The sequence below is a fragment of the Herpailurus yagouaroundi genome, unplaced genomic scaffold (assembly GCF_014898765.1).
Source record: "Herpailurus yagouaroundi ecotype Mexico unplaced genomic scaffold, PumYag 205, whole genome shotgun sequence".
In the NCBI taxonomy this organism is placed as follows: domain Eukaryota; kingdom Metazoa; phylum Chordata; class Mammalia; order Carnivora; family Felidae; genus Herpailurus; species Herpailurus yagouaroundi.
Genome location: NW_024412436.1, coordinates 1799069 through 1811656, shown reverse-complemented (window position 1 = coordinate 1811656; position 12588 = coordinate 1799069). Strand labels below are relative to the sequence as shown.

The 12588-nt window shown below is 36.4% G+C and overlaps 1 protein-coding gene across 2 annotated transcripts in view; it reads right to left on the bottom strand.

Annotated features, from left to right (window-relative positions):
* Positions 1 to 3312: 3312 nt before the first annotated feature.
* Positions 3313 to 12588, bottom strand: part of VAMP4 (vesicle associated membrane protein 4) — a 41495-nt gene continuing 32219 nt past the window's right edge. For both annotated transcript variants that reach the window (XM_040451702.1, XM_040451701.1), the window contains exons 5-8: positions 10108 to 10208; positions 9094 to 9173; positions 6456 to 6507; positions 3313 to 4543 (exon numbers count right to left, since the gene is read on the bottom strand). In XM_040451702.1, coding sequence (XP_040307636.1) covers positions 4515 to 4543; positions 6456 to 6507; positions 9094 to 9173; positions 10108 to 10208 — 262 coding nt within the window. In that variant the 3' untranslated portion in view covers positions 3313 to 4514. The remainder of the gene's footprint in view (positions 4544 to 6455; positions 6508 to 9093; positions 9174 to 10107; positions 10209 to 12588) is intronic.

The window sequence follows — 12588 nt, the reverse complement described above, 5'->3', positions numbered from 1 at the left end:
AGATACTGAATAAGCCAAAGTGCTTAATTTTGTTTTCTACGAAATAGTTTATTGTTTACTATGGAGGGGCTACAAATACAGATCTGATATGAACACAATGTCCTAAACTGTGTAACATTGGTGAGAATGGTGAGGAAGAACTCAGAAGCTAGAGACCAGGGCACATGGCATTTACATTTGCTCATCTCCACCATACATCTTAAAACATCAAAGGCACTTATCAAAATGGGTAAATGAGAGTGTGGAATCTCAAACAATGACACATACCCAAAGCATAAAAATCAAGTGGTTGAATTTTCTTTTGGGTTGATTTTTAACATTTTACTAACATTTTTGATATGCAATTTACTTTGTAGCCTTGAAATGTAATCATTAAGACTTCTTCAAATGAAAACCTGATGGAATACCATAAAACTGGAATTTTTCTATACCCAATTATTATCAAAGAGCACTAATATTTCCTGGTAAGTCCAAAGGCCACTATTATGCGAATCGTGTCCCCTCTATAGTGAGGACTACAGGAGCTCTCACTAGCACACTGGTGTCTTTGTGACTTCCTAGGCACATGATCTAGAAACTGTCATGTACACAGCATTGTGCTGGGTGCCATGGAGACACAGAAATATGGTTATCATCTGTGCTCTCACAAGCTACATTTACCCACTTTAGTATATGTGCTGCCGAAGCGAGCACGACATTTACCCACTTTAAATGGGTCGGTCATGCTTTCAATTCCTACTGCCTTGTTCTAAGCAGTTTCTTCTAATAACAGGAACCAAAGAGTTTGTGTCCCCATCCCTTATTCTATTTGATTTTCAGAAAAAGAGTTAAGACCAAATCAAACTTAAAAAGACGGCCCAAGCCCTACATCAGTCCAAAGCGTGGTTCCATTTGCCTACAACATGAAAACAGCAGTGGACAGATTGAGACAGTATCTCAGCTCCACAGGACTGTCTTTACATTGCTTTGTGACAATTTCCTGCACAAATAGAAGCATGCAATGCATTCTACAACAAATGTATAAATGCTTTTGGACTGACTTTGCCCTTACTCCACACTCGCAGAAAAATGGACTTCAATCACATCTCCATGTCAAAACACAAAATTAGACTAGTAAAACAGCAGGTAGCTCTCCTTGACCTAGTGATACTCTGACTCCATACAATTAAGGACCTCTTCTAACGGCATCCCTTCTCAACATGAAAAACTATTTCCTGAATATCTTTCTTAAAAAAATAGTGGTTATTTTTGAGAGAGAGACAGAGCATGAGTGGGGGAGGGGCAGAGAGAGAGGGAGACACAGAATCCAAAGCAGGCTCCAGGCTCGAGCTGTCAGCACAGAGCCCAACGCGGGACTCAAACTCATGAACTGTGCGATCAGGACCTGAGCCGAAGTCAGACGTTTAACAGACTAAGCCACCCAGGCACCCCTATTTCGTGCATATCTTCTAATCAGTGTATACACATACAGATGTAGAGTTAAGTGTGGGCAACAACACTGACAAAGCATCAACCATGTTGAAGAGTGTACTGACAGTGAGAAATTTCTATGTCTTTTTATTGTGGCTTCCTTAATCTATACAAGTATAATTTTCAGGAAATCCATATGCTATACAGAATTGAAAGATGTCAATTTTTGCTATAAAAATGATTTTCTAATGCAGAGTGATTGTACAGTGAGAATGTAATAAGTGGTCCACAGGAGAGCTAACACAATGTATTTCTATATCTGATGTATACTAATTATTCTTCTTCCATTTTAGGTAATGTTCCATTTCCAATATTCAACTTTCTTCTCGTCAAGGAACCCCCAAGTTCATGAACTCTAAGTGCAACTTCCAGTGAGCTTTATCAGTATAGAGAAGCCAAAGACCACAGGTAACACTGGGTTATAATCAGAGGGAGTTAATCAGTATTACAATCACGAAATTGCTTCTGGGCGATAGACTTTGCTAATTACACGTAAATCATAAGGGTATGATTCAGGCATTATAAAAATAATGACCTGATTTCACTAGGTATCAACTAGTATTTATTAAGCTACCTGAATTTTTCTGTTGGTTTTTGTTGCTGTTAAATAATGATAGTTTTGATAGTGGTAAAACTGCATTTTTCAAGTGCAGGATGATCTGAGCTGAATGAGAAAAAGAATGATTAAGGGAAGAAAGGCAGGCAGGTCTGGCATCAATTTGAACAACATATTTCTCTTCTGTTTTTGATTTTAAAAAGGCTCACGTGTCTAAGATTACCACAATAAAGTCATAAACATGCCAGCTATTTTCAGAGTCTCAGGATTAATCAGGACCAAGGAAGACAAAATGGTAAACTGTGAACCAGGCCACCACTAGTATGGAGAGCAACATACCTACCACCAGTATTTTTGGCAGCAACGTATTTAAATACATAGAGAATTAATATATACACTATTACATAAATCCTCTAAGGTTAAAATTTTTTAAAATAGTTTTATAATTTTATTTTTTATATTTAAGAGTGGCATACTTTATTAAAAGACAACACTGGAGATGTGGATTCTTTTTGAGAAATAATCACATAGAAACCAGATTTCTACACCTACCAGTGGAAAATTAACCACTGATGAATCTAGTTCCAATCCCAAAGAGACACATACATATGTTAGGAATGATTCTGTCCACTCTGTTAAAACATTTCCATTCCTGAACTATGTTAGCTACTAAAATTCTAAGATGCTCATTTTCCTGGATATCCCCTATTTTATTAAAGGATTTAGTATTTATGTTATTTACATTAATTGACATTTACAAAGAGAGACCAGTGACAGTACCCTATAGTATGTAAGACTTTTACCTTTTTTAAAATATTCTTACTGGACTATAAAATTTAGTGATTATATTTACATCTTTGTAACTTGTAGGTGTCTTGAGTATCTCTTTTTTGTTGTCGTTGTCTTAGTGTTTATTTTGTGAGAAAGAGAGTGTGTGCGCAAAAAAGGGACAGAGAGAGAGAGGATCCCAAGCAGGCTCTGTGATGTGAGTGCAGAGCCCATTGCAGGGCTCCATCTCATGACTGTGAGATCAGGACCGAGCTGAAATCGGGTCGGACGCTTAACCGACTGAGCCACTCGGGTGCCCCTTGAGTATCTCCTAATATGCTTCCTCCCTTCATATTTCTTTCCATTTAAACAGGACATTTTGCCTCTTAGTACTGAGCCTATAGAATTAAAACAAAAACAGATTCTGTGTTTCATACATCCTGAATTAAAATGACCAAAGAAATAAAACCTACACAGGACCATTTTTCTTTCCTAAATACTGCTTCTTCTATTAACCCTATCTCAGATTTAGTTACATACATACAGTCAACATATCCATGTGCACCAGTGTCTGCAGAACCTCTAATGTTATGATAAAGCTTCCTCCCTGATAGAGAACTATGTATTTTCACTTTGACTTGTTGGCACATTTTAAAGTTAACAATACAGTTTATTGCTGTAAAAACAGTCTTAGATTAATGATGACTCTAGCTATTAGGTTAGTGACTGATAGATAACTCTCTCCTGGCTTTTTATGATCATTACTGGTGGCTAATTTGACACTTGATTGTACAACATGCATCTCTCAGGGGATGATCAGGAATGCAAAAGTAGCAAATTCTAAGACGATTGTGCTACTTTTAGCACTTCTGGCAGAAGGACTAAAGAGGGAAGCTATCACAGAAAACAAAATTAAGGAATAAGTTACCTGTGGATTTCATTTACTCACATCAGGATTGTCCCTCCTTATTGCAGGCTAACTGGAAACAGACTGAACCATGCTATTCATGTTCAAACACTCCAATGATGTTCTCCCAAGAATTTTATTATCTCCAGTTTTATGGTGCCATACTATGCTTTTCATATTGTTTAAATTTTCCAGTTCCATAATCCAAATGCCAAAAAATTACTACACATTCCCTTATACAGTCAAAAATAGGTTTACTGGAATGTTTTAGTTATAGCTGAAGACAGCAACATTTACAACATTTAGCTTTTGTTACGCCCATAAACGTGGAAATTGCTCGCAAAGCAACTGTAATGTGTGAAGAATTTTGCAAATACCGATGGAACGACGGTGCGTGTCTTAGCACAATGATCTGGTGCTCTCCATGGGCTTCTTTCTGGACTCCCGGTCTGACCCCAGGTCGATGCGATAATGCAGGTCCTTCTACTAACAGTCTGCAGTATCGTCATCACTGTTTAATTATGTATACAAACAATAAACTGGCAAGTATCCAGTTTCAAATTAGATCCTTGGAATATGGCAAAATAGAGGCTGGCTATCTTTGCCTTAAACATAATTTTTAAAGACACATTTTGTTAGAAGGGAAGAAGATAACTGGACATTCTCAATGCTCCAATTTGAAATGATACTTGCCTCTTAGTTTCTTGAAAAAGAAGTTTTGAAAGTTATATACATGGGTTTCATTTAAATTATGCAGCAATCTTTTATTATTGTTGTCCCAGATCTTGCGTAATGAAGATCTCTGTCACCAAATCAAGTACGGTATTTCATGACTATAAGAACTGCAAAAGAAAGAAATGGGAAAGGAACATATCAAAATCAGATTCACATGCTATGTTAATAGTGCTCCTAAATGTAGCTGTGTCCACTTCTGGAAATAGGCAATGAAGAAGAAACTCGAGATGATCTGAGATGAAAGGTAACAAATGAGAATAAATAAGCAAAAACATCATAAAACAAAGTAAATGTCTAACATTGGCCATTTAAAAAATTTATTTATTTATTTATTTATTTTGAGAGGCTTGATCTCCCGACCCTGAGATCATGATCTCAGCCGAAATCAAAAGAGTCGGATGCTTAACCAACTGGCACCCCTGGCATTTTTTTTAAATGATTTTATTTTTAAGTAATCTCCACACCCAATGTGGGGCTCACACAACCCCAAGACTAAGAGTCATATGCTCTACCAACTAAGCCAGCCAGGTACCCCTAATATTGGCATTTTGATCAAACAGATTATGGCAGTATTACCATAGCATACAGCTGCTAATTTAAATATTATAAATATTATCCACTTTATAAAAAACTATATAGGATATTTTTGAAAAGCATGTTTAATATATTAACAGTAGCTATCTGTGTAGTAAGATTACAGTTGAGTTTTACTGTTTTATTCCATATTTTCCAAATTATCCACCATAAATATATGGTCCATTCTTGGTATCTACTTCTATAAAGTCACCACAAACATCGAATCCGTGAATACTGACTGAATCGTTGTTGGTAGGGAACACGCAGGGTTAAATTCTTGCAAGCTCCTGGTTACATTTCTGTCAACCAATCAATATATAACCTTGTGTTTTCTATACCTTTTAATATATATTGTTGATTCATTAACATTAAGCTCCTGGCCAACAGCACTATATGACTCATGCCCAAATGAAGCTTATCTAACACATGTATTTTCTATAGGGTACATCACAGCCTTCCTGAGGCTGGACAGCACTTCGGCACTACACTTGGGGGCCACTTTGAACAGTGAAATCAACAAGATGCACAAAAATGTGAGAAATGTGGCACTAAATACTTATTTTATGAACTGAACCTAGAAAGGCAGACCATGGCCTCATTGGACATCAGCTGGGAACGTGCATGTCAGAAGCCTCAAATTTTTCTCTGCTCTCAACACGGCTGCCAATGACTGGGAAAGCACCTCAATACTGATTTCTGGTTTACCAATCAGTGTCACCCAGTGGGTGAATTCCCAAACACAGAATCCACGAATAACGAGGATCAGCAATATTTCTTTGGGACAAACCGTTCTGTTTAAAAAGGGTATCACCATGGAATTTTTCAAGTGGTTATTTTGAGACCCTTTCTAAATCTTCATAAAAATCCCTGTAAACATAGGTAAAGAGGCTTTGGAGAAAAAGAGATAATAAAAATGACCCGACTTTAATAAGAATACAAAGGAAAGGAGAAAACTAATGCTTAAATGCCTGAAATCAAGTTCAAATCCAAAACAAAAAGCAACAAAACAAAAAACTATCATATGGTGGAAATTTATCTGGATTTGTCTTCCAAACATAGTACAAAATACAAGCTTCCATACCTAAAGTTAGTAATAGAAAATGGGTGTAAGAGTAGCCATATCTGGCCTCAAACAAAGAGCTTAGCCCTGTATTTGTGGGTGGGGTGGGGGGTAGAAAGTTCTCTTTGAGAATCTGATAAAAGATATAGATTCTCTCCCATAAAAATGTACATATGCCAAAATGTAAAACTTTACATACAATTTACAAACATTGTCAGAGCTACAGATCCTAGGTTAAGAGGTCCTGACTTGGGTCAGAAGTCATTACTCAATCCTGACATTAGTCATACTGGGTCAACTGAAAATAAGTTAAAAGGGAAATTAAAATGAACTCTAAAACAAATAATGCCCCCCACAAAATTACTAGTCCAGTAAATACTTACTGATAATCACTAGCAAAAGGGTAACAGCAACCAATGCCATGATGGCTTTTATCTACAACACACAAAAAGGCATAAGATAGATATTAATGTTTGACTTGTTAATAAAGTCAAGATTATCTGTAGTGCTATTTATGATACTAACTCATCAATGAACAGGCTCAATCCTTGAAAGCTTTTCACATTTTTTCTCATGTGAACTTGCTGGCTATTTGCATCTTTTTGTAAATAATCAGAGTTCCCAAATTCAAGCGTTTTGCTTGACTGGATTTTGTCCAAGGCTGTACTTACTGCAAACAGTTAATAATCAAAGCCCTCAAGAGCCTGAACATTTGTCTATGACTTCTCATGCTTCTTTCTAACAGAGACCAGGAAAAGTATGAAATTTTAGCAACTCTGTTCAAAAGTGTCAGGATATGGTGAATAACAAAGGCATTTAATACAACTGATTCACTATATACAAAGCATTTTTTATGACACTTATACTCAAAGTATATGAGAATTCTGTTGGTCTTTGTTCCCTTACTCTCTTCTTGGCATTTTTTGTCTCCATTCTGAGGAATATAATTTCAATTCTTCATGAATAACCTCATTTAATAAATGGCTTGCCTAAGGGCACTCTGTGTGCCAGTTTCTCAGTTGAGAGCATAAAAAAAATTTTTTTTTTTTTTAATTTACATCCAAATTCATTAGCAAGAGCAGAAACCTCTTAAGATTGGTCCACAGTCAGCTGCTTAATATTTTCAGGTCACTTCTCTATAAAATGGTCACATTCCTCATTTAATCCTAACAAGCATAAGCTATAAATTGGTTTGATTTTCCTGATGAATTCAAATGAAAGTCTTGTTTTCATCAAACTTTCTCAGATAGTTGATTAAAGATGGTTCATTAATAAAAAAAAAAAAAAAAGATGCCCAGCTACTATAAACACATGAAACATTAGGAGTATCAGAAATAGCAACAAGAAGTAGCTATTGTTATGTTCCTGAAACATGTTTCTGGTAACATTTTAGTGGCATTACATTTATGAGAAAAGCAGAGTGACCAAGAGAAGCCATGGACACCAGGTGCCTATTAACATTATGATAACCAAAAGATGTAGAAATTCTCCCTCCCCACCTGTTGGATTAATTTTGTTCACTTATTTTTAAAGTCAGATTTATTGAAATACACTTTCTCTAGAATAAAATTCACCCTTTAAAGTTCATTCTGATGGGTTTTGACAAAGATATAGTTGTCAGCCACCACCACCAAACATAAGGTATTTCCACCACTCCAAAATTCCCTCATACCCAGTTATAGTCAGTATTCACCTCCCTGCCCTGAGCCATTGGCAACCTCTGATCTGTGCTCTGTCCCCATATCCCTTTTCTCAGCCTTTCCTACAGTTAATCGAGAAAATGGCAGTGACACAGGGACCGTTCAGAAATTTAAAAATATAATTTCATTTTTCTCCTTAAAAGCATACTGTTCCTCTGATCTTCTGATTTGAAATCCAGTAAGTACAAAACCACAATTTAGATATTTAGATATGGCTAAAAAAAAGCTAGTCACAATGCACATTATGATCATCTTTCTGTGGCTACACAAATGGGTCCTGTGTACGTATGGGGAAAGTGAGTGGCTCGTGGACCCTTTGCTCTTCCAAACCAGGTTATAGAACAGAGAATTTCTATAAAAATGGAAAACTTAAAAGAAAATGGAAAATTTATTCTTCAAAGGATACAAATTGACAACAAAATTAAAACAATGAAACATGTTCCCTTCCTCAGTTCTATTTGTGAAAGTAAGATGACCTAACAGGTAGACAAAAATAAGTAACTCCACAACCCTGGGAAGAAATTCTTAGCATATGGCAAAGCCAAGTTTAGAAAGGTATCACTAAACTTGAAAGTGAGAGATTAAAAACAATGAGTTTATGTCTAAGATTTTCAACAAAGCCAAAAATGACACGTGGAATTGGGAGGAAAAAGAAAACTGCTCGCATGACATGAAATTCTCACTATAAAATCTTAAGCATTTTCTGTTCAATGATTAGCAGCCATATTTAAGAGGTAAGTTCATTCCTATAAAATTTTTGTTAAGAATATATTAATATGTACTGATTTTCATTTTTTCCCCCCTTGTTAAACATTTCTCATTTCTCTGGAATAATAAAGAATAGTGAGATTTTTTTTAAGCCCCATTTGTCATAATGGATTCTGACATATAAACTACTTTTTCTCAATAGAAAATTCTTTTTCTCTAGCTTCCACTCCATCTTTTAAATATTTCTATATAATGCTAGAAGTGGCTCCAAAAAGGTACTAATAATAAATCAGATGAAAAATTTATATTTCTTATAAGGTAGTAAGTCCGCAAGAAGCTAAATCATTAATAAAATGTGGGTTACTTTCTGTGACGAAATCCATGGAAACATCCCTTTGGGAACTGCTTGATTCCTTTAGGTATTCCTGTCCCCAAAGCTATCAATTATTCAACAAATATTTACTGACTCCCAGCACATCCCAAGTTCAGGAGATAGAAGAAGCAAGGCAGCGGTGGTCCCTGCCCTCCCCCCAGAGCTTCAAATCTAGAGGCCCTATATTCTTCGAAGACCACCTGAGATGCTGGGCCACTTATCCAATAGCTTCTGACTTACTCTGCATCCACGCCACCACATTTGCCTTCGAAGTTGTTTCGATCTGTTGCTAAAAGCAGTTGCATTATCCGATAAGCTTTCTATATCACATAGAGGATGGAGAGAAGGATTAAACGACATAACAGGATTCTTTTATCTAGTCACACAAAGACAAGAAAATATTAATTTCTACTTCTGCAAATGCATTCCCTTTTAAGCACGAAAACAACATCCTCCCTCTCCTCCACCCACAAACTGGCAATCCGTGTTGGGAGAAAAGAAAGAGCACAAAAAGTGCACAAAAGTACAGGTCAGTTTGCTCAGCCCATTTTTACAGTAAGATTAAGAGAAGTCTTCCCAGGGCCCTCAATGTTTTCACATAAACATATGAGTTCTGGTAAGAAAATACTCTTTAAAAATTCAAGTACTTGATACACCTATAGAAAAAAAAATCTACATGTGGAGAAGGTTAGATTCTTAGAAGATACAAAAAGAGACTGGCTTTGAAGGAAAACAATGAATTTTAAAAGTGGTTAAGTTTTTTGGTTAGACAAGTCTGTCCAGGATTAATCCGGTATTTAGCTATTCATCATTGAAACAATATTTGAATACCTAACATGTGACAGCAACTGTTACAAGAGAGACTAACGTTTGTCAGTAAAGAAATGTTGCTAAGTCGCCAGAAAAAGCATAAGATAAAAACATCAGATTAAATTTGACATAAGTGTTGAAAATAAGTGATTAGACTTCCTCCCTGAGAGTATGAGAAACACAAAGCGTATCAACATAAGGCAAAAAAATTTCTACTCTATTCAACAATAAACTTAAAAAATTTCCATCTTCAACCAAACAAATAATGCAGTAAGATGATTCAAGTAAAGGGAGCTAAAATTAAAGTACTAAAATCACAAACTTAAGGACCAAATATCATTGTCCTAAATCAAGATTCCTAAACTTTGGCTAGAGGAATGTGAGGAGAAAAAAACTATCAAAACCCAGATTAACAATATCAAGAAATATATGAAGCAGCTGTACCTGATTTGTCCTGTAGTTCATCTAGTCTCTCCCCTCTTTCAATTACCTTTGTAATATTTTCTTGCATGACATCAATAACTTCATCCACCTGATTCTGAACACTAGTTTAAAAGAAAGATTTAAAAATTATTTTTCCTTTTAAGAATTTTATAATTGCTGAAACTTTCATTAGAAAACTTCCATGATAGAAAATAGCAAGTTCTCAATTATTCAACTCAAAACATTTAAGGTTATATAGCAATGTCCTTCCATTTGTGGGCTTGAATACCCAGGCAATTAAAGAGAAGTAAAAGTAATATTTAACTTAAAGATGGTTTGTTTTTAGCCCTGTTCCTGCAAATTAAATGTACTGCCAGAATGTCCAGTAATTTTAGAATTTAGTCAAATAGCTTGACTTAATCCAGTTTAATCTGCTTTTCAACAGGCTACTGGGGTATCACAGACACAGCTATAATGTACTTCTGCTGTGTTTATACACTAAGGCTAACAAAGGAGTTTGCCTAGGATGTTATCACCTTGTTATCAGCTGAATATGAAAATATTCAGTTTCCAAAATGGAAATGTACACTGATAATCAGGGGCTATAACCATTCACTGTTCATCAGTTTTCTCATAAACAAACAGGGTTTAAGACACTGGCACACCTTGAAAGGTTTTGAAGCGGCCAAGAGAGAGCAGAAAGGAAAAATTGTTTTGCTGTTTTTCAAAATGAAAATATAATTTCCTCCTTTATGTCAGGTGATGAGGGCCTGTTCTAACCAAATTTCAGACTGTCTAATAAAGATTTAATCTTTGGGGTGCCTGGATGGCTCAGTCGGTTGAGCATCCATCCGACTCTTGATTTCTCGGCTCAGGTCATGGTCTCAGGGTCGAGAGATCGAGCCCCGTGTCAGGATTCATCTTCACTGATTCTTAGCTGCCTGCTCTCACTCAAGAGTAGCTTCAAGTACATAAACACAGAAGCATTAAGTAACTTACAGTGTTTAGTTTTCCTCTGTTCTGTTACACAAAAATTACCTTAAATTACTTCTTAAAATTGTCATACCAGTGAAATATTTAAAAGGAGAAATAAAATGAACGCATGGTTCTTACAACTCAAAATACGTTTAAAATGCATTGGATTATATATCTCTATATATACTATGTACATACACTATATAGTGTGTATGTGTGTGTGTATATATGTGTGTGTTGTATATACATATACATATATATGTGTGTGTATATATATATATATATGGCATATATAAGGATATGCAATTGTTGTTTCTAGTTGGGGAAGAAAGAACTGTGTCAATTATCACAATTTCACAATGTCACAATTGTAAGGTTTTTAAAAAAAACTCACAATACACCTCTTGTCTCTATTCCACACTACCCCTCAAACTAACCCATTGAGTCAGGAGTAAGGCATGGATGTGTAATTTTTAAAAAAGAGTTCTATCTCTTCCCTATCACAGAGCTGTATCTTCAAAAAGTTTGCTTTAAAATCAAAATGGAGGCCCCATTAGACATAGGTGGGTTCAGAAGTGGTCTCAGATTCAAGTAGCAATTGCTATGTGTGATGACAGTCCTTCCTTCTTACGGTATAGCCACTGACTATCCACACACAGACTCAGGGTTCACCGCAGCTCCCCAGAGTTCTGTGCCTCAGATTCTACTGAATATAAGACTGAAGCAGATCCAAGCTGGGACAAGCAGAACTCTCTTCTGCCCAAAAAGATCTAACAAGTCCCTGAATCCCTAAGATGTCTTGTTGCAATTCCTAACCATCTAAACAAAGAGCTAAAGATGTTCACCCTATCTAAGAACAATAGCACAAATACTTAAGCAACTAATTAATATATCCAATAATTAATGAGAGCCCACTACGTATTGTTTCAGGCACTGGGAAGACAGTACTTAAGAAAGCAGACAATTCTGGCTCTCATGGAACTTAAGTTCAAATGTGCAACGAGCGTACTGCATTAACTCTTAGAGCTGTGACACAGCCCGTCCCCATCCCACTTCTCCATTTAGAGCATTTAACACTAAGTGAAAGTACATACCGATTTTCTGCCTTTCCCCCACTAAGCTCGATGAATGCAGAAAACGTGCCTATCTTGTTCACTTTTGCAGCCCTAGTACCAGCCACGGTGCTCGGAGCAGAGTACCCATTCAATGAACATTTGTTGAATAAGCAAACAATTTGAGTATAAATCCTGCAAAAGCATACCCAGTTACCTGAGGAAGATATAATGAGGCAGTATACCTGGAGGTCTTCATTTTTTTTAAATGTTTTTATATTTGACAGAGAGAGAGAGAGAGAGAGAGAGCGCGCGAGCAAGGGCGCACATGAGTGGGGGAGGGGCAAAGAGAGAGGGAGACACAGAATCCGAAGCAGGCTCCAGGCTCTGAGCTGTCAGCACAGAGCCCAATGCGGGGCTCTAACTCACGAACTGTGAGGTCATGACCTTAGCCAAAGTTGGATGCTCAACCGAA